Below are 23,153 nucleotides of genomic sequence, written 5' to 3'. Positions count from 1 at the left end.
AAAGAGTAGGTATGACTCCGTGGCAGTGCAGAGGGAGAGGAGTGGAGGCTGAGAAGAAACTGAATACCAAAGAAAATAAAAGTGATTGCTTTCAGAGCCATGCATGAAAATTACACCCAAAATAGACAGAGCACCTGCACAGACAGGCATGTGCAAATGAGTGAGAAGTCAAATTAGAGTGGCTCTGGGAAACTCTGTCTTTATTTAGTGCTGTTATGACAGAAATACCACAGAAGGGTGGCTTTAACAAACAGAAACTTATTTTCTCAGTTTAGGCAGCTAAAAGTCTGAATTCAGGGTGCCGGCTCTAGAGGAGGGCCCTTGTCTCTCTGAGCTTCTATTCCTGGGCCATCTTCATGTGGCTCTTCTCCCATCTGTGCTAGCTAGCTTGTTGCTTGTTTAATCCCAAGAGATTGACTCAAGACACACCCTACACTAAACCTACCTCATTAACATAACAAAGACAGCCCAAACCCAAGTGAGATTATAACCATAGGCACAGAGATTAGGATTTACAACACTTTTTTTTTAGAGGGACACACTTCAATACTTATCAGGCGGGTTTCACAGCCTGTTATGATTTCTCACCAGCATTCCCCAACCCTTCAAGCTATGCAGCAGACACTGACTAGGGAGGGGAAAGGGAGACTATCTTCCAAGTTGTAAACCAAGAAGATAAAGTACAGGCTTCAGGGATCACTTAGTGGGCTCATACCTTGTTCTTGCTGTTGAAGGCCAGAGCCCGGACCTTGCAGTTATCAGGGTTTGTGTCCTCCTTGGGGATGTCCTTTAAGGCCTTGTGAGTGATGTGGGCATACATAGGGACCCGTGACACACTGTGCCTTGCATCACTTTTGGTCAACACATCGTCTGTCACCTCCCAGAGTCCCATAGAACCATCTCGTGAGCCTGCACAAGAAGACCGCAGATGTCAGACATGCCCAGCCCTTCACGTCCCACAGAAGCCAAGATGGGTCTATCATCCTCAGGTGTGCTAAAACCTCATCAGGTGGCCTAACCCAAAACACAGAGCAGCATGCATTTTTGCTGACCCTTTGGTTAGCAGCCATAGCACTTAACCCCTATGCCGCCAGGGTTTCCGTTATGTATTCTAAGAGACACACAAAGAGGGTGATTCAGCTAAGGTATAGGAATTAAAATACAACCTTTAAGCATAACATGATTGATTACATTTTTCAAGAGAGGATTTTACAGTGCGATTAAAAAAAAAAAAAAAAAAAAAACCCCGTTGCTGTAGAGTCAATTCCGACTCATAGCGACCCTATAGGACAGAGCAGAATAGCCCCACAGAGTTTTCAAGTAGCGCCTGGTGGATTCCAAATGCTGACCTTTTGGTTAGCAGCTGTAGCACTTAACCACTATGCAACCAGGGTTTCCTACATTGTGATAAAGCTCAGTAATTTTCCAGGCTTAGGTCATGTGGGTATGCATCCACAGGGGATTTCTATAGTGCAGTAGGATTTCAGAACCTCTGGTCTAGATCAGTGATGCTTAACCTTTTTGAGTCTTGGATCCCTCTGAGACACTTAGGAATGGTACAGACTCCTTTTTCCCTAGAAAAAAATAGGCATACACACGTCTTATATTCAATTTCACGGAGGTTCACGGGCTTCTTAAATGCACTCCATGGACCCAGAGGAACCACAATCCCATATTTAAAAACCAGTGTTCTACATAGAATGAACGTTTAAAAAGATAAACCGGTCGCTCTGAGTCGGAATCGACTCGACGGCACTGGGTTTATAGAACAATAATGAAGCACTTAAAAAACTAAGAATGTTTTTCTTTGACGTAAGCCCTGAACACACTGCTGTTAGCACACTAAAATGATACCATCTTTCTAGAGTACAACTGAGCAACCTACAGCAAAATCCTTAAAGTTTATCTTCCCATCTAGGAATAATCCACTATCATAAGTATTATGGAAAAAAAAAGACCTATATACAAAGATGTTTATTCAGAACCATATACATGTCCAGCAACAGGCCTGCAGGGATATGTGAAAGCCAAAAAACAGACTATCAAAAACCACTTTAAAAAAGAAAATCATGTTCAAATACTGCAGAACATTAACTCTTCAATATTTTTCAAATTTGCCAGGAAGAAGTTATTAAAAAATTTTTTGCCTGTTTTCCAAACTGAAGCCCCACTAATTTCAGGCTCCTATGTTAAATGATCTGAGGTTAGAAACAGGATGATAAAGAAAAACCGATCTTGGAAGAGTAAGCCAGCGAGAGAGAGAGGAAGAGAGAAAGGACATTCTGGCAAGATTTTAGGATTCGTCATGGTGAGGGAAGAACTCAACGATGCCCAGATGATGCACAGAAGCCTCCCCCTACCTCTCTGTTAGAGCTTCGGGCCTTGAATCTGACAGCTAATGTCAAATGCTCTAATTAGGTTAATTCCTTTACCTGTAAAGTTATTTGCCAACGTTGCTTTGAGACCAGAAACTGATCCTCCCCCATTATAAATCTCCTGAATGCTTCATAGTAAAAAGTGTCTAACATGGGAGAAATACTAGCCCATTTGTTTGCATCATAAGGCTAGTGGGCAGGAATTCAAAGTGGAAGGTTCATCATGTGTATTTGAAAATCTAGAAAAGGCCAGAGAGAGCACATCTGGAGAACTATACATGGTTCATTATGCTGGATTATAGGGTGCGTGCAGGATAGACAAACTTGGAGAGGCGGACAGGAGCCTTTTATATTCTGCTAGGAAGTTTGTATTTCATCCTGCGGATACTAGAAAGCCACTCAAAGACTGAAGCATAAAGGTGACATAATTAGATGTGTTACAGGACATTACTTAGTATATAGTGCAATCTCATTTTTCCACAAGGTTTCATTATAAAAATGTGTAAGCACATTAAAGTGTTGAAAGAATTTTAAAATTAGTATCTGTACACTCACACATATATCCTACCGTTAACATTTTATTATACTTGCTTTATCACTTATCTATCCATATATCCACCCCTCTATATCATCTCATTTTTTACCAGTGAAAAGATATGTATTAGAAAAAGGTTAATTAAGAAAAGATAAGCTAAGTAATAAAAGGATAGCAGGATAATTTAAAATGTTAACAGTCATAATATCTGGGTGGAGATACTGTGGGTATTTTGTATTTTTTAAAGAATTTCTTAGAATAAACATGTATTATTTTTACAATAAGGAAAAAAATCATTTTAAGAATTTGGCAACAACCTCAAGATTGGAATGAAGGAGACAAGACTAGAGGCAAAGAGAAAATATGGGAGGATATTGGCATAATTTGAGATAGATAACCACACAAGTAGAGAAGAAATAAAGTTAGTTGATAGATTTAAGAAATATTCGAGAAAATACATCAACACAGTTTGGTTAATCTACTACATATGAAGGCTAAGGAGACTGAAGAGCCTAAGATGAGACCATTCTCTGGCTTGTGCACCTCAGTGGAGGTCAATGGGAGGGAGGGGTGCACTTTGGAAGAGAGCTGGTAAGTGTGAACATACGGATTTTGAGGTGGAATGTTTAGGGGTTAATGTTCATTGTCAAATCTGCACATTAACAACGGTTAACAAGCATTGTACATTTTCAATACGGTAGCCACTACACATTATCCCACTTATTCTTCTCAGTGACCCTCTGAGGTATATACAATTATTATTAATGTTACAGATAGGGAAACCAAGACTCAAAAAGGTTAACTAATTTGCCCAAGGTCACAGTGCTAATAAATGGTAGAGCCAGAATACCAATTCAAGTCTCTAGTATCACACCCAACGCTCTTAAATCTTACTATACTGTTGAGGGAGTTATCAGCTTGACTATATTGGACACTGAAGCAGAGTATCTGAAAGAAGAGATGGGAGGCTCCTAAAACAAAGCCAAATCCTGGATCCCAACAACCAAATCTAGTGTTACAGTCGTGGGAACAATTCCCATAGAGGTAACATGACGCAGCCTTTGCCCTTAAGGAGCTCACATTCCTTGGGGGAGACAAATGACAGGGAATCTAGAAACTTCTGAACCCCTCCTGGGTAACGTGTGACCCGCAACTGTGCTTCATTATTCAATTCAGTAGTTTCCCTTCTAGTTGCTTTTATTGCCTTGCTAAGAATTCAAGGAAAAAACATTTTTGTTTTCTTAGTTTTGTAAGCAGCGTTCTAAAGGTTGGGGTTTGAAATCAGATCTGGATTCAAATCTTGACTCCACTGAATCTAAATATCCTCATCTGTGAAATGAGACTAATAATACAAATCTGCTATTGTTGAGCACTATATGAGATAACATATTAAGTACTTAGTATATTTTGGTTTTACAGTGACCATTATGATTATTTTTATTTGGCAATCTGAAACAGAATTTTGAGTTTTTATATATGGGTACCCAGTGAAGCTGGTTATACTCTGAGCCTTCCTTCTGGGCTGCTGTGGGCACCCAGGGAGCCCTGGTGGCATAGTGGTTAAGAGTTTGGCTGATAACTAAGAAGCTGGCAGTTCAAATCTACCAGCCACTCCTTGGAAATCCTACGAGGCAGTTCTACTCTGTCCTATAGGGTCACTACGAGTTGGAATCGACTAGACAGCAATGGGTTTTTGGTACAGGCACCCAGAAAACATTTGTGTATCTGTACATTATCTTCTTCACATTCGTTTATCCAAATCTTTTTTTCCGGCAGTTTTAACCACTGAGGAAGAAATTCACCCAATCCAATATAGCTTTTATCAACAAGAAATTTAATGTTATACAATTATACAGAAAATGACAATTGTTCCTAATACTTTGGCAAGCACTCAACTTTTCTAAAACACTTTCACAACCATTGTCTTGATGAGCCCCACAAAAACCTTGAGGTTAACATGCTATCATACATGCTTTTTGGAACAAGACAGAGTATAAGTAATAAATGAAGTATGCCAGTATCTCCACTTCCCAGATCAGGAAGTAAAGATACAGGGGAAATGACTTATGCAAGCCAGGGAAAAAGCCAAGATTGGAAACATTATCTCCTGGCCCCCGACCAATGCTCTTTCTGGGCTATCACCAATCATACCAGGAACGCTGGTGGCACAGTGGTTAAAAGTTTGACTGCTAACCAAAAGGTCGGCAGTTCGAATCCATCAGCCACTCCTTGGAAATCCTATGGGGCAATTCTACTCTGTCTTATAGAGTCGCTATGAGTCAGAATCAACTCGATGGCAACAGATACCAATCATACTACTATCCCTCTCCAACTTTCTGCCTCTCTCCCTTTTCACCACACCAAAGCTCCCCACAAAAAGGCAAATTTACCAGATACCGCCATAGTGTCGCTGATCCATGCGATGGAAAAGATCCAGTCCTTGTGTCCATCCTTGGAGAGGAGGGAGTGATGGGTACAGGGGGAAAAAAAATTAGTGAAATATAGCTTGCAATGCACCTTCCTGAAAAATATACAAGTCTGACTTAAAATATCTTCGTAAAAATTACAACCCTGGTGATCTCAGCCCATAGGGCTTGATCAGAAGTGAAGATGAGGGGAAATGACTATCCAAGGTCACATGGTAAGTCAGGGAAAAAGATGACCACACAATCTTTAGCTTGTCTCAAGGACCTCAAAGCTGAAATGAAATTAGCACTCCTCCAAACAATAAATACGTCTAGCAGACACACAGCTCTAGACTTCTACATATGGCTGTCTTATTTGGAGTTCCTGGATACAATCACCTACCCCTCTACCCCTCCCAACCTCATGTCCTATCAATCTCCCCTTTGCACCCTAGGATTATGGCTATAACCAGCTTCTTCACTGTTCCTTCTGTTTGGAATCCTCTTCCCCAGACGTCTAATGATTTGTCCCCTCATTTCCTTTAAGTTTCTCTGCCCAAATGTCATCTCATCAGTGAGGTCTTCCCTGACTACCCTCTGAAATAGCATCATCCTCCATCAGGACTCCTTATCCCTTTAACCTACTTTACTTTTCTCCAAGGCACTTACCACTTTCTGACATACCAACCCACTGCCACTGTCCCCTTTAACAAACATACATTCTCTGTCAACATAACCTAGTACTCCCTACAGGGAGTCTGGTCCTCATTTTGATACCTCTACCCCCACACCTCAATCCCATGCCCCTGGAGTCAGCAGAAATTTAAAGGACACCACTCCTTCCCAGGAGGGCCTGTGAGAGGAGGGCCCATACTACAGGGGCCCTATTTATAAAAACAAGGCCACTCTAACTGTAACTACTGGGAAAACTTACATCTCCCACGCACACAGGATCTAGTGTAGGCAGCCGGTAGATGGCAAGACTGTTGGGGTTGTCTCCTCCAGTGGCTAACAGTGTTCTAGAGGGATTCAGCTCAATGGCATGGATACCACAGCCCTGCTGGGTCACCCCTCCAGGCTCCCGGTCTTTCAGAATGGGAATCTTGGTGATCTGGCTTGTCTGGACATCCACTACAAATAGCTACAAGACAAAAGGGATAGAGACACTGAACACAGTTTCTATTAAATGTGGCTGACCCTGGGTATAAACATCATTCACTCAATTACCCATCAAACATTTACTGAGTGTCTACTCATGCTAGACACTGGAATTATTAAAGACATGGTCAGGACTACTAGTCAAATGAAACATGAAAATAATATAACGTTAGAGATAGATATAATATGCTACATGAATGGATTAGAAAGCAATAAATTCTGCCTAGAGATTCACAGATGGCTTCAAAGAGGTCTTGCATTAGGCCATGGACCTAAATATCCTGGACTAAAAGTTTTCTGTCTCTTTGGACATATTTTATGTATCTGAATCTCATGCACTGTTGTTGTTGTGGTGTGGTGCCAAGTCGATTTTCAATTCATAGCGACCCCTGTAAACTGTGACTTGCAACCTATAATATAAAGATCTGAGTTTCTTCTATGGAGTCTGAGGGTTGGCTAAAATCTTGAGACTTCTTTTAATCTAGTCCTTTGCCTTGAGACAGGGTTCCATTTCTACCATTCAGGTAGGTGAGGAGAAAAGGTTTCATCTATTCATGTCCAAGGAAGTCTTATGTTCAACCTTTCTAGCTTCAGAGTTGCACAGATCTAGGGTTGAATTCCAGATCGCTGACCTATTAGCTATGCCATCTTGGGCAAGTCACTTAACCTTTCTGAATCTTGTTTCTCATCTGTAAAACTTGGATATTATCCACTTCATAGAGTTGCTAAGAGGTCTAATAAAATAGCACTTGCAAAGCGCCTAGCACAAGGCTTGGCACAGTATAGGTACTTAAATAATAGCTAATATTGTTATTACTGTTATTATTCTGATGTTTGTTTAGTTTTGCAGGATGTAAGAAAGGCTATGCACTGGATGAAAAATGCCGAGATATAAGGGAGATGGAAAAGCTGAGAAAAGGGGTCTGTAGAGAACCCAGGAGTATACCCTCAACCTCATCCTTGCAAAGGAATGACAAACCATCATGTAAAGGACAGAGCCTTTCTGCTTCTTCCTGGGAAAGGACAGGGATGTACGTGAGCTGCCACAGAGCCCCAAGTCCTCTGACAAGGGGCCAAGGCTTCACGCAGCTTCTATAACATCTCCTAGAGTAGGGCTGCTCCATGTTAACCTATTGGGATCCCTACCAATAGCTAGCAGCATGGCAAGGTAAGCTTGAGGCTGAATGGCTCTCTGCAGCTACACTCTAGGACAGAGGAAAAAAAAAAGAAACTAAAGGCTGTTGCCCAGGAAAATTGTAAGACTAGTAAGTACATCTCTACAGACATGTTTGTGTATGTAGACACATGCAAATGTGTATATATAAAAAGACCAAGGTGGCTTAAAAAAGGTAGACGGCTCACAAAAGTTTCTAAAACTCAAGAGTTATTTTACACTGGAGCCTAATGGAGGAAAAAAAGCCAAATCAAGGCAGGTGATATACTGCAGTCAACAGCAAAAGGCAGGTGGGCAACATGAGCCTGCTCAACAGGCCTGAATGTTAGAAAAAGGGAAGACAACTGAAATCAAAGCAGAGGAATCCATTCCCTATGCCACAACAAGAAGGAGAAGAGTAAAGGAGAGAACCAAGATAAAGAGACACAACAAAAAATGGCCAGACAATATGTATAAAAAATTAAAAATGTGTACACCCTTCAATTCTAATTTCAGGAATTTATCCCAAGGAAATGATGATAAATCGATAGTTTCAACTAGAGTGCAGCATGTTTACGTTAGCGAAACATCACAGGGGATTGCATACACTCACACGATGGACTATTATATATTATATATTATACATCATTTAAAAATGAACCAGAGACCTACATCATCCAGAGACCAGAAGAACTAGTTGGTGCCCGGCCACAACCGATGACTGCCCTGACAGGGAGTACAACAGAGAACCCTGAGGGAGCAGAAGATCAGTGGGATGCAGACCCCAAATTCTCACAAAAAGACCATACTTAATGTTCTGACTGAGACTAGAGGAATCCCGGCGGTCATGGTCCCCAAACCTTCTGTTGGCCCAGGACAGGAACCATTCCCGAAGACAACTCATCAGACATGAAAGGGACTGGACAGTGGGTAGGAGAGAGATGCTGATGAAGAGTGAGCTATTTGTATCAGGTGGACACTTGAGACTGTGTTGGCATCTCCTGTCTGGAGGGGGGATGGGAGGATAGAGAGAGTTGGAAGCTGGCAAAATTGTCACGAAAGGAGAGACTGGAAGGGCTGACTCATTAGGGGGAGAACAAGTGGGAGTACGGAGTAAGGTGTATATAAACTTATACGTGACAGTTTGACTTGCTTTGTAAACGTTCACTTGAAGCTCAATAAAAGTTAATTAAAAAAAAACATGTATAACATAATTCTGGTATGTTAATTTTTTCTACAACGAACACATGTGAATCCATAATAAAAAACGAAAGCAAGAAGAAAAGAGCTAGAGGCCCTGAAGCAATAAGAAGCTGTGCTCATTTGGGCCTCCTACAATGGACAGGACAGGACAACTGGGCACTCTGTCCAGTCCAGCTCTAAAAGCTAGTTTTGCCTGTCCACCTACATCCTGCTGTGCAAGAGTCGGGGGTATTGCTGAGCTCAATAAGCTGCCTGAACAATCCAGACTTTGTAGCTACAAACATTTTGGACTGTTCAGGAACTAGGAGAGTTGCCACACCCAGCAAGCCCAGGTCGCTGGTTCTATTCCAAGGCTATTTATTAAAGGCAAGACCACACGGTTGCTGAAAGAATTACGTTTGGCAGGGCCCCAATTACCAAAAATATGGGTTCCTGGTGGCACAGAGGTTAAGAGCTTAGCTGCTAACTAAAAGGTCAGCACTTCAAATCCACCAGCTGCTCCTAGGAAACCTTAGGGGCAGTTCTACTGCCCTATAAGGGTTGCTATGAGCCGGAATCAACTTGATGGCAACGGGGTTTGGTTTTTGGGTGTAATTACAAAAATAACATATAATAATTTATAAATCTTCTAAAACAAAGAAAAGTAGAAATAAAAACCATCACCACCATGATACAGTGAATTAACAATCTGGTGTATTTTCTTTCAGGTCCTCTGCTACACACTCACTCACGCACTTTTTTTTTCCCATTTATAAAAATGTGATCCCATATATATTATTTAATATTTTTTCATTTGATACAGCAGTAACACCTTCCCAAAACAATAAATACACTTCTACATAATTTTTAATGGTTACAAGATAGTTTACCGCATGGACACACTTGCATTTATTGAATATATTCCCTATTATTGAACATTTATGCTGCTTCCAATTTTGGGGTAATAAAAAACACACTGCAATGAACATCCATGTACCTAAATTCAGGTACTTGTGCTATGTCAAGATCTACTACACTCTGAGCCACGAATCTAGACTGCCTCTCTGAAACATGGGTTGCACTGCTGGCTGGCTGAGAACAGACATGGTACTTCATATTATGTTCTGAATTCTAAAAATTTCCCACTAGAATCAAGATTTTGTGGAAGGAGGGACCATATTAGGACTTATGATCATCCTGGATTTAAGTGACATAATTCTTTACAAGCTTTATAGCTAGCAAAATTCAGTAAACTGATTTCTAATCCCTGGTTCTGGAGTTCTCTGCTAAAAATTGAGTAAATCTTGAGAGTCAGTTGTGGAAAAACGCCTAAGATTTTGCCAAGCGATGCTATCCAATCAGAAAGATAAAAAGTCAAATAAAAGAATAGGCCTATTAGTCTGACTCATACGAATCCTAATTTCTTCCTATGGAAGATGGAAATTGATGTCTATAGTAATCAAGGATGCTAAGCTAATGTAGAAATTATTCAGAAAAGAACAATTTCTATGCAGAACAGCCTCGGCTCTTCATTCCTTGACAGCATTTCCAGGTATAAAGTCTCCTACTCACAATTAATAGGAAGCCTTATCTCTAAAATGCAAACTACTGGACAGCAGAGATTGTAATTACATATCAGTTATGTATCTGGTATATCAAGAAATTTTAAGCAACATCTCCCTTTGGTATTATTCTGAGCTCCAAAAAACTCCTTGTGTGAATGGGGTGGATGGAGAACTCCTTTTGCTGCATATCCTAACACTATTACTATTGATCCCCTACTACACTCCTGGAGCCCTAGTGGCTCAGTGATTAAGAGCTATGGCTGCTAACCACAAGGTTGGCAGTTCGAATCCACCAGTCACCCCTGGAAACCCTACGGGGCAGTTCTATTCTGTTCTATAGGGTCGCTATGAGTCAGAATCAACTTGATGGCAACGGGTTTGGTTTGGTTTTGACTACACTCCTTTTTCCCAAAGAAGATGTGTAATATACAGCTGTGTTCAATCTTTTCAACAAACAAGACAAGCCATAAATATTAACTCCACAAGGCCACTTTCAGCATTGTTTTCAAGAAAAAGCAAGGTTTGCTTAGCTGAAGTAACAATACCAACAATGGAGATAAAAAAAAAATCCAGGAAAGGTCATTCAGAATTCTCTCTTTTCAAATCTGTTTTTAATTTGTTGGATTTCTCAACCACATGCATATATAATTGTGCATTGCTATCATCAGCAGAGACAGAGTTCTGCATTTTATTTTAACTAAGCATACGTTTTGCACATTACTACAGTGTTCGTAATTACGTTAGTCTACATAATATCATACAGATTTGATTTACCATAATTTACTTAAGTATTCTGTTGTTAGCATTTAGATAAGACAGAGTCCAATGATGATTTTGTTAAAAAAAACAAAAGGCTCTTCTATTCCTTTGGATAAATTCCTAGCTGTGAAATTACTAGGTCAAAGGCTATTAAATTTTTAGGCTCTTAATTCAACAAATAATACATACATATAATACAAAATTCGTTGGCATAAAACTGGATTTTTTAAAACATATGTTTATATATTATTCTCCTCCTAGAAAATGAACCTAAAGCTTGAAAAACTAAAGGCCTAAGCTAGTAAGACTTAAAAAGCTCACCTTAAGTTTTCATGTGTCTTAAATGAGATTAGGAAGAGGTCAGTAAGGAAAACCACCATTTGTCAAGGGATTTTTCTAAATGCAGAAAAAAGATTTAATTACACCTAACTAGCTGCTACACAGATACAGTGAAATCTGTGAAAGCTGGAGCTCGGCGGGACTGCCTTGTTTTTTCCAGGCTTTAGCAGTTTTCAGTCTTTGACAGGGCGCAGTCTTATCAATTTTTTATCACTTTCTATTGGTGAAAATATTTGAGTTTTCCTTCTCTGACAGGTTTCTGCCTTACACACGTTCCAGCTCTTGCAGGTTTTACTGTATAAACCAATATGCCTATGAGGAAACTCTGAACCATTAAACCTGAAGCCTCACCTGTGACCTGGGGCCTGTTTAGAAAATATAAGGAGGAATCAAACAAGTGGTCTAGATTTAACAAGGAGGCAAAAAAAAAAAAAAAAAGCTATGCAGTAGAGTCTAAGCCAGTGATTCTCAAATGCTAGCACATATAATAACTGCCTGAGAGGTTGTTAAATATGCCAATTCCTGGGCCTCACCAAAGGAAATTCTGAATCAGTCCCAGGATGAGGACCAGGAGTCTGCATTTTAAAAACATACTTCAGGTGATTTTGATGCAGGTAGTTCACGGATCTTGCTTGGGAAACAATAGTCTAAGCTGTCAGAAATCAAATATCCATTTAATAGCAGGCAGACTGACAAAAAGGAGCCCTGGTGGCACAGTGGTTAAATGCTCAGCTGCTAATGGAAGGGTTGGCAGTTTGAACCCACCAGCCCCTCTGTGGTAGAAATATGTGACAGTCTGTTTCTGTAAAAATTACATACTTGAAACCCTTTGGGGCAGTTCTACTGTCCTACAGGGTCGCTGTGAGTTGGAATCAATTCAAAGGTAGTCGGTTTTGGAGACTGGCAAAAGAAGCCATGCTTTTAGCTCATGGAACAACTTTTTAAATCGTCTGCCATTAAAGCAGCCATTCCAAGTGATTAGGCTTGGGGGCAGGGAGAGAAGGTACGGGCCACAGAAAGCTGGGAACTGAAGTAACTGGGCACATCTTAATAACTTTTCCCAGGCAGTTATACTTGGCCTGCCACCCTCCTCCTGCCAAAGCTCTACTTTTTAGCAACCCGGACTCCCCTACTCCCCTGTCATGGATTGAATTGTGTCCCCTCAAAATATGTGTCAACTTGGCTAGGTCATGATTCCCAGTATTGTATGACTGTTTACCATTTTATCATCTGATGTGATTTCCCTATGTGTTTTAAATCCTATCACTAAGATGTAATAAGATGGATTAGCCACAGTTATATTGATGAGATCTACAAGATGAGATAGTGTCTTAAACCAATCTCCTTTGAAATATAGAAGAGAGAACCAAGCAAAGAGACATGGGAAGTTCATACCACCAAGAAAGCAGCCCCAGAAGCAGAGCGTGTCCTTTGGACCTGAGGTACCTGCCCTGAGATGCTCCCAGACCAAGGGAAGACTGATGCATCACAAGGACCTTCCTCCAAAGCCGAGAAACAAAAAGCCTTCCCCTGGAGTTTGGACTTCTAGCCTACTGGACTGTGAGAGAATAAACTTCTCTTTGTTAAAGCCATCCACTTGTGGTATTTTTGTTATAACAGCATTAGATGACTAAGACATCCCCAAAGCTACAGGGCTGCAGAACAGACCCTAAATTCAGGGGTCATGCTAGGCATGTGACTCTAATTCTCCAGATGAGAAAAGTAACTAACAAGAATATTCATGATTAAAGGCTAGACATGAACCAAAGGGAAAAGGAAAAGAAAAGGAGACAGCCCTTGCCATCCTCAGCTAGCTGGTCACTGAATCAGTCTCTTCCTCTATAGTTTCTGCCCTGCTTCAATCAAATGGGTCTATATAGAGTCCCACAACCCTTGTACTTTTCTGCCTCTGCTCTAGAGTGGACACCCCTGTTTCCAAATTCCCATCAGATGAAGGCTTCTTCCTCCTCTAAGAAATCCTCACTGAGCACTCTTACTATGAATGACTTCTTCCTCCTTGGCAACTCATGAATAGCACTACTAATGAGGCATTTATGTTGTAATTAACTTTGTTTGTGGCCATGTATCATATCCCAGGTAAGCTAAGCAGAGGTCAGGACTCACTACACGTAGCGTTGTGCTTCTTACAGGATAAAACGGCATATCATCTTCCTGGAGCATTAATTTAAGCAAAAGATGAAGGAAGGTTTCCATGCCCACACACAATATTTTTATATTAAGAGATTCGTGGATATATTATAGTATAAAATACAAAATGTACAAGAATATTTAGGATAAACTGTGGAACTTAGAACATCAAAGAAATTTCATACTTGCTCAGTACTATCCAGACTCCAAGTACTCATTTACTGTCCTCTGCTACTGGGGGTATTTCAGAGGACAAAGTTTGAGAAGTACTTGGTACAGCAGAAAGAATTCTGACCTGGGGCCCAAACTTAACTCTGCTTCCAGCTCACTATGGAATCTCGAGAAAATCACTTCCCTCCTTTGGGTCTGTTTCCTCAACTATAAAAGGAGAAACGGAGGGGGGTGATTGAGAATCCATTATCTTCGTAGTCCCTTCCAGTCTGGGATTTCTTTGTGTATCACTGCAACCTGACACTAGGCAGTGTCTAGTTATACACAGGAAAAAATCAATAAATGATTATGGATTTAATAATTGTCTGACTGTCACACTAACTGGGGTAAGGGGACACTGCCGGCCTCTAGAGACCAGAGGCCAGAAATGCTAACTATCCTACAATGTGAGGCAAAGACCAGACAATAAGAATCCACCAAAAACACCAACAATGTCCTTCCTGAGAAAAACTGCTCCAAATAAAGTATTCTTGACTCTCTCCATAGGCCCTAACATGCTTAATCATTAATTTCCTCACATACAAAGGGCAACTCAAAGTCTGGGAAGCACTACACTGGACAGGGTTTCTGGGGCCCACACCTGTGCTAATGTTAAGAAAGCCTGTTCCAAAGATGAAGTTTAGAAAAGGGCAGGAAATCACTGACTATGGCACCATCACATGTAAGAAACATAGCTCATTATACTCCTCTCCTAAAGCCTAATAAACATAATTAACTTTGCATAGAACCTCAGAGTTCATGAAGCATTTCTACATGTATTTTCCATCTACAGACACTCTGCACCTGGCCCCCACTGAAAAAACTTGACAACACAGCAATTCTCTCACTTCCATATCTAAAATGTTCCTCCCAGAAGAGTACAATATTCAGAAAATACTAATTCTGAGATAAAGTGAACATTTCTTACTAGAAAGAAAATAGCCATATGCCATTTAAAAAAATGACTTATTAGCAGGTTACTACACCAACTTATGCATGAAGTCACCATGAGTCGGATCTGACCTGATGGCAACTAACAACAACATGCGAACTAGAAAATATAGATGGATCATACAGATGAGAATATTGTCAACCTATCAGTTCAGACGGGAAAATAAAGAAATGTACACCTGGCCAAGCCTAAGGTTTCTACAACCATTTTCAAAGCATTTTTCTAAAAGGTTGTATCCCTTTGGGAACATAAAACAGTTAATTAGAGGATCATCTTGAAACGAAAAAATCTGGTCAGAACAAAAGCCCTACATATAATCATATTTCACTTTCCTGCATCTCAAATTGAGTTTCATATCCTACTTTGATAATTTTAGGAATCTAAATATACGTAAACTCAGGGACATAACATTAGAGTTATTTTCTCAACCCCAGTGCCTATCATTCTACCCCACCCCGCAAATTAGGCTGTCTCAATCTGGCCGCAAATCACAGAAAAAACTGGTCTTCCCTGCTTAATTATGATCCACCAAGTCCACCTGTGAAGTCAGCAGTGTATTTATGTCCATGACTTTGGGAGATGGTGAGAAAGCAAAAAGCAGTCCTGCCATCTGTGAGCTGGCCCAGTACTATCAGCTAGCTAGCTCTTGGTGTTCTCCTGTTGAAAATAATTTCAAGGAACATCAACATCAGACAAGGTTACTCTGTGACTGTGATAGATCATGACAAAAACAAAGTCAGTCTGTGATCTTATGTGAACACACACAAAAACATGAACTCTGTCTAAGCCACAGAGATCAAACATTCCCTTAACCTGGCTCATATTAGTGACTGCTTCATCTTTACCAATTACAGTTTTAACCTCCCTCTAGTCTTCTCTCCTTCTAGATAAGATACCCAAATAGGGAATTTTTTTCCTAGTTCTTGACAGTATCCAAACAAGAGCAAAGCCTTGCTTCCTTAAACCTTTCCCCCCAAATCACCTAACAAGCCCAAATCTTTCGAGTCCTTTCTCATATCCTCTTACTGAGTAGCCCCATGGTTTCCTACAGTATAGGTTCTCCTTAGCTGCCAAAAAAAAAAAAAAACAAACCCATTCCTATCAAGTTGATTCTGACTCGTAGCGACCCTACAGAACAGAGTGGAAATGTCCCCACATGGTTTCCAAGGAGTGCCTCGTGGGTTCGAACTGCCGACCTTTTGGTTAATAACCATAGCTCTTAACCACTAACTATGCTACCACAGTTTCCTCTTTAGCTGCAAGGAGCAATTAAAGCCAACTTTTTCTACTACAGGTAGGTCCCTAGTAATCTTTGGCTGGAGGGCACTGACAATGGAAAATTGAGTTAAAAAAAAAAAACCAAAACCAAGTTCACATCTACAATTAAATACCTCAAACTCTGCTTTTGACACTGCCTATCACCACCCTTCCTCTCAAAGCACCACCCTCTCAAAAATATTCCCTTTCCTGAATTGTTTTCTGCAGGATCCTGGTTTACCTATGACCTCATTGCTCCCCACCCCAGAAAGTATGTGTTCTCCAAGATTTTGGTCCTTAGCCCCTCTCTCATTATCGATGGTTCTTAATCATTTTTGCCTCACAGCTCCCCCTGAAAACTATGGACTGTTCCCTGCACCTCACCCTCAATCCTGCTCGGAAATGTACAAACTTTTACACTTTTAGGAAAGATTTATAAACCTTAAGAGTTCCTGCTCTACCCTCTCCCATTGTAATATAACAATTTCAACAGTCCCTTCTACATAAATGACTACCAACTCACTAACTTCAAACCTTCCCCTTTCCCAAACTAATTGATGGAAAGCACGAAACTAACTTTCTCTTCAAACCTGGTTTTTAATACTCATCCTATTATCCTCCCAGTTACCTGGGTTCAAGATATCAAAACCAATTTTGACTTATTTCTCTGCAATGAATTAAGTCTGAACATGTCATCATCTGCAGGTTCTACCTCTAAGATGTCTGTTATCTGTCTCCTCACCCTCTCTACTGACACTGTCCTGGTATACTACCTCATTACCTCTCAGCTATACCACGGCACTAGCCCTTCTATAACTGCTCTCCCTAAAGCTTTATCCCAACCACATTACTCCCTGCTTAAAATCCTTGGACCTTTGTCTCCCCGTTCCCCAGAGAAGAAAATCTTAGCTTCCCATTCAAGGGCTTCCACAATTTGATTCTCATCAACCTTTCCAGCCCTACCCTCACAATCCTCTTCCAGACACTTAAAGCTCTTATCACAGTGGATTCGCAGTATTTCTCATAAATGGTCAAAACTCTTCCCCATAAAAATCCAGATTTCCAGCTTCTCTTTAAAAAGACAATCCGTTAATACTAGGCACAAATTCTTACATGGCAACAACTGGCTGGAGCCAAGAATGCCTTCTAGCTCTTCAGCGTTCCCACTACTCCTTACTGTCTTAGGCCTGGCAAGCTCCCCGTCATTCAGCTTTTCAGTCTGGCTCTGTAGGCAATCTGAGTTTGTAACCCTAGACCAAGAAAATATACCCAGCCATCCTGAATCAAAGACCCATGTTCCTATTAAGGTTATACTACCTTTACCTCTTTAAACAATTTGATATAAAACCGACCACAAGCAAATGTTGCATTATATTTTTACATCAATAAAAAAAAATTTTTTTAAATGACCCTGTTATTATTATTAATGATTAAAACACAGGTTGGCTATCCTTACTGTTATCCCTGTGCTCAACTGACTCAGGACAAGCAGGGGCTGGGGAGGTGTTGGATTGTTAGTCCACAGCATAGAGAAATTACTTCAGATGATCCACTGCCTCATTAGAGGTTTCAAATACAATAGCCTCCAGCCAATTAGCTTGGAATGACCTGGCTTTTTAGCATTTGTGTATACTCAGTAAAATGCTGATAAATATTCTGACCTACTAGCAGTAAAAACTCCCTCATAGCCAGCCAAGCTCCCCACCTCATTTAGCTTTTAAAGTCAGCTTCTGATAAAAGGTTATTTTAGAACATGAGTGGTGTGGGCATACTTTTCCTACTGAATATGCTTAAATATAATTTCATTAATGGTAAAATTTCAATCAAAACTTAATTTACTATTGAGAACCCAACATGAACTCTCCCTCCCCTGCGATCTGCACATATTTATCCCAAGACAGTTTTAACCATTTAAATAACTTTCCTTGCTTTCATACTGAGGGAAGTCCCAGGGAATGCCAAGAGCATTGGAAAAGGCTTTGGACTCATTTTACCACCACATATCTCTGAATAAGTAAGACACTATTGCCAACTTGAAGCATTCTCCAGACGCGAAAGATGCAATCAAGTACCTTCTCAGCACTGGATATTACCACTTCCATTTTACAGATGGGAAAACAAAGGCACAGATAAGGAAATCATTTGCTAAATGTCACAGGCCCAGAGATGAGCAGTGTTCCTGTTTCCCTGCTTTGGTTCTGGAAGTTAAGAAAAACAGTAGCTATAAAAAGAAAAAAAAAAACAGCACCCCCTCTCCCAAACACTTTAGGTAATAAGAATGTAGGAAGATGGAAAGACGCAGGCATTAAGAGTAGGTTAAATTACTACTTAACATGCTAGTCTTCAAAATACTGGCAGCAAACTCAAGCAGCAGGAGACTATGATGAGTAACTCGGTTTATAATCCAGCAATATTTGCTGGGCAACTACTATATGTAATACACTCCTATGGCATATGTGGGAAGTAGAATAAACTCTTCCAAACAGGAGACACTTTTTCTACTCTCAGTGAAAAAGATGGCAGCTCTCTTAGGCTATGAGTGGGCGGCCTGATAGACCAGGAAGTTTTGTGGAGGCTTGCCACTTACTACTACTTAGTTTTGGAAGGCTTCTGTATATGACAAACAACCTTCAACAGAAAAGGAAATGAAAGCTTGGCCTCAACCACCATGGTATTTATTTTCTTCCTTAAAATTCATGTTTAAATCTTTACCTATGTCTTTTACAAACACATACTTCTAGTAGTTAACACTTTCTTGCACTAGAGCAACTACCTCTCTTCCAATTGATCCAAGATATCTCACTGTCTGGGTTCAATCTACTCCGCTGTTACGACCGCACTACTTGTCTACTCACATAGAGTGGGGTGGAAACGGAGGAAGCAGTTGGGCCTAGACCCAATCTTTTCTCATGTTTCTTTCTGAAACATGTCCCATCTCCAAGCCCTGCCTCTTTTCACTTGCCAGTCCTATGCCATCATGCTACTTGTGCCCTTCTATTCCAATCAAATATATTGTTTGCATTTTTAAATCTGGGCCTGTAATCATGCTGGTTATATAGCTTAGTGATAAATTTTTTCCCCTTGATTCACTTTTAACTGTCTCCTAAGTCACTCTCTGTAAAAAATACCGTACCCTCCTTCTTGTGTCACTAATTTTCCTCTCTCCTCTGAATCCTTTTCAGACTACTTTCCATAAAGCAAATGCTTACAATCTGAAATATACCACCTAACACAAACTCCCTGCTTTTCTTATAAAAAGAGTTCATGTCTGTTATGGGCTGAATTGTGTCCTCCAAAAATGTCTGTCAACTTGGCTAGGCCATGATTCCGAGTATTGTGGGATTATCCACCATTTTGTCATCTGATGTGATTTTCCTGTGTTATAAATCCTACCTCTGTGACGTTAACGAGGTGGGATTAGAGCAGTTATGTTAATAATGCAGGACTCAATCTACAAGATTAGGTTGTGTCTGAAAGCAGTCCCTTTTGAGATATAAAACAGAGAAGCAAGCAGGGACATGGAGCCAAACACAAAGAAAGCAGTGCTGGGAGCCAAATGCATCCTTTGGACCTGGGGTCCCTGCGCCTGAGAAGCTCATAGACCAGGGGAAGATTGATGACAAGGACCTTCCCCCAGAGCCGAGAGAGAGAAAGGCTTCTCCTGGAGCTGGCGCCCTGAATTTGGACTTCTAGCCAACATACAGAGTGGGAGAAATATTTGCAAATCATTCTATATTATCTGATAGAAGTTCAGTATCACCTGTTACATGGATAATCAAAATATAAAATTCCATACGATGTAATTTTAGTCATAAAAAGGAAGTACTAATACATACTATAAAATGGTTGAACTTGAAAACTTTATGCTAAGTGAAGAAAGCCAAACATGAAAAATCACATATTGTATATTGTACGATTCCATTTATATGAAATGTTTAGAATAGGAAGTTGCACAGACACAGAGCAAAGATTGGTGGTTGTCAGGGGACAGAGGGAGGGAGGAATAAGAAACAACTGCTTAACGGGCTAGTGGTTTCCTTCAGAAGTGATGAAAATGTTCAGGAACTAGATGATGGTAGTTGCATAACACTGTGAATGTACTAATGCCAATGAACTGATTGATCACTTTAAGACGATTAATTCTATATCACGTGACCTTCACCTAAAAAAAAAAAATTTTACAAATATTTGCATTATTATTATTTTCAGAGGTATTTTAAATATGTCATAGTATTCACGACATACAATTACATACTAGTTCAAATATTTTAAATACAGAAGTATTCTACATATGCCCTTCAGCTGGCAGGTAACACCTAGGTTTTCATTATTATGCATCCTAAATGATGCCATAAAAGCCTAAATTGTTCCTCTGAGGCCTCCGGACTCACAAACAAACATCAAAAAGACAAAAAAAACCCTCTAGAAGTGGCATGAACAAAGTAAAAGCAAACCTGTCGAACTCGTTGCTGTCAAGTTGATTCCAACTCATAGCAACCCTATATGATGGTGTACAACTGTCCCATAGGGTTTCCAAGGAGTGCCTGGTGAATTAGAACTGCTGACCTTTAGGTTAGCAGTCGTAGCTCTTAACCACTCCACCGCCAGCATTTCCAAGTAAAAACAAGTGGGAACAAAAACTAAGTCTAAAGTAGAAGCATACTGAAAAGAAGCCCAAAAAAATAGATGCCTCTGAAAACTTCCTAGAAAAGAAATGTAGTCGTGGGAAAAGGAACAAAAAAAAAGGAAGAGGTCATCAACAGATAGGGGGAAAGAGAAAGAAAAGTAAGGCAATCTCCTCCCCAAAGATGGGAGAAACAAGCCCTGAAAGGTTCTAGAGCATGTGAAGCCACATATCCAGCACCTAGAAGAAAGTTCATGGTCCCCCCAAAACAACACACTTACCGTGTTGCATTTTGTACCACACACCACTTGCCTATGATTCAGCCACTGAGATGCAAACACTTTATTGAGAGTCCCAAGGTGAAACTCTCTCTCTTTCAGGAGGCTGGGAAGTTGCTGTGCTGCATAACCATGCAACACTCGGAAGTAGCTGGTTTCACTCTGTAGCTTGACTTCCCGGCTCTTCAGGTAGTAAACTAAGGACCTCTTCACTGGGGGGAGTCTTTTCCTTTTGTGAAGTGAGTGATCCCAGCCAAACTGTGGAAAACAAATTAGAAATCAGGGCTTTGGCTACTCTCCCTCAGAACAAGGGATTCTACTGTATTAAGGAAGCCACCAAGAACTCATCCTGCAGCCTTTACATACAACAGAAATATAACACAACAATCTCAATCCAGAAAGTCCAGTTTAACCCTTCCAACATAGAAAAGACACTATTCATACCTTCCTGTGTGAATTACAAAGGCTACGTTGGAATGGAAGCAGAAAAGAAAAAGACATAAGATTTCCTAGACATTTTAGGAATGAAGGATTCAGATCCCCCATAATTACCCTCCCTAAAAAAGGAAATGAGGGGTCGAGCGGTTCCTATACCGACTTAGGCTGCATCTCTACCCTGACCCTTCCTCTGTTTCAGCTTGCACTCCCCGCGGAGCCTGAAGGGGCCAACCTAAGGGGCCAGATTGGGGTACTGGGTCTTCCAGGGATGCACTATTGATGGCCGCTCCCGTCACCGCGCCCGTGCTCCAGTCAGTTGCAGAATTCGAAAAAACAAACACAAACGGGGTGGAGCGCACGGGAAATGAGAACCCAAATCTGCCTCCAACAAGGTCTTCCTCTCTAAATGGGGCGGTATAGAGATGACACCAGGGAATCGCAGTTTCCCTAACGGTCCAAGTGCCAAAAGGCCCAAATTCACGGCTTGAGTATCCATAGAAAGAATCTTTCTTCGATAAGATAGGAATCAACCCCACTTCCCGGGGTTCCCGGAAGGCGGTCTTCATTCTCCCACCCTGTATCTCCTGACTGGTTTTGTTCCAGATTTCCTTCTATTTCGGTTACCCTTTCTTTCAAGGCCCCATTCCCAGCTGCAGCCTCCAGCGGAGTCCCCGTTTCCGGGTTCCCCTTCGACTCCTCATCCTCCGGCCTACATGCTTTCCAGTAAGCTCCTGTGGGTCCATCCCTGACCCTGTAGGCCCAGGCCTCGCTCTAGTCCCACGCCTCTGATTACAGAGCTTAGGCCCCATTTCTGCCCCCTCATCTGCGGACCTTAAACCCTCTTGGTGACTCGGCCTTAACACCCAGATCCCGGCCTCTCAAACCTCACCTGCGGGCCCTGAGCGTCGCTCCCAGCTCCCGGCGAGGCCGGCGCTTTCCGCTTCCTGCTAACTGCTTTCCGGGCCATAGTGGGCAGCGCCGCCGCGGCCCCGCAGCCACATGGGGCGGGGGAAGCGAGCGGCAGCCGGACGGCGGGTCATATACTGGGCCCCGGGACCGCGCACCGTAGTGCACCCGGCCCTGAAAGTGGCCCGGACCCGGAGTTGCAAGCAGAAAAAGAAGAGGCGGACAGGAGGGAAGAAGGTAGGGAAAATCGCGGCCGGGGAAGGGAAAAGGAAGAGGAAGAGGAGGCCGGAACAAGCACTATCGGACGCCCAAGTTTGGAAAGGACGGCGAGCGACTAGAACCAAAACACCCCCTCCCCCTTCTCCCGCGCGCCGTCACTCTTGCGCAGCCGCTGCAAAGACGGGGGCGGGGTCTAGAGGCTGGAGGAAAGTTCGTGGCTGTTACTCAGCCGGCGCCCGCCCCTTTCCAACGGTTGTCTGGTGGCGGCTGGAGGGGGGCGAGCTGGGGCCAAGGGAGTCTGGCTTCTGAGCACCGTCCTCGGACCCCAGCCTGCCCAGCCCCAAGCACCCGGCAGTGAGGACGACAATTCCTAGTCCGGGAAGGACCCCCTCCCACCACACGCCTTTACTCGGGAGTCGCCACCGGGTACCTCCCATCCGGCGCACGTTTCCCCCGACCTATCACAAGCCGTGCCCCGTCGCAGTGCCCCGGACGCTGTCCGGAAAGGCAGAAAAACGCCCCCCTCTCAGGGTGGGGAACGGCTCAGACTCTCGTCAACCTGACCGGACCTTCGCACCGCAGAGACCCTTCCCAGCACAACTAGCCCAGGCTGCCCCTGACCTTCTGGCCGCCGTCTCCCCACCCCTGGA

General features: G+C 41.9%; 1 protein-coding gene across 1 annotated transcript in view; it reads right to left on the bottom strand.

Moving 5' to 3' along the window:
* The window catches only part of DCAF12 (DDB1 and CUL4 associated factor 12), a 33,002-nt gene extending 10,387 nt beyond the window's left edge, over positions 1 to 22,615 (bottom strand). The window contains exons 1-5 of the mRNA XM_003407311.4: positions 22,268 to 22,615; positions 20,944 to 21,198; positions 6,250 to 6,456; positions 5,301 to 5,361; positions 716 to 909 (exon numbers count right to left, since the gene is read on the bottom strand). Coding sequence (XP_003407359.2) covers positions 716 to 909; positions 5,301 to 5,361; positions 6,250 to 6,456; positions 20,944 to 21,198; positions 22,268 to 22,345 — 795 coding nt within the window. The 5' untranslated portion in view covers positions 22,346 to 22,615. The remainder of the gene's footprint in view (positions 1 to 715; positions 910 to 5,300; positions 5,362 to 6,249; positions 6,457 to 20,943; positions 21,199 to 22,267) is intronic.
* Positions 22,616 to 23,153: the final 538 nt, after the last annotated feature.

This window comes from Loxodonta africana, chromosome 9 (assembly GCF_030014295.1).
Source record: "Loxodonta africana isolate mLoxAfr1 chromosome 9, mLoxAfr1.hap2, whole genome shotgun sequence".
Taxonomy (NCBI): Eukaryota; Metazoa; Chordata; class Mammalia; order Proboscidea; family Elephantidae; genus Loxodonta; species Loxodonta africana.
The sequence above is the reverse complement of the archived record's forward strand: the minus strand, read 5'-3'. Positions and strand labels throughout refer to the sequence as shown.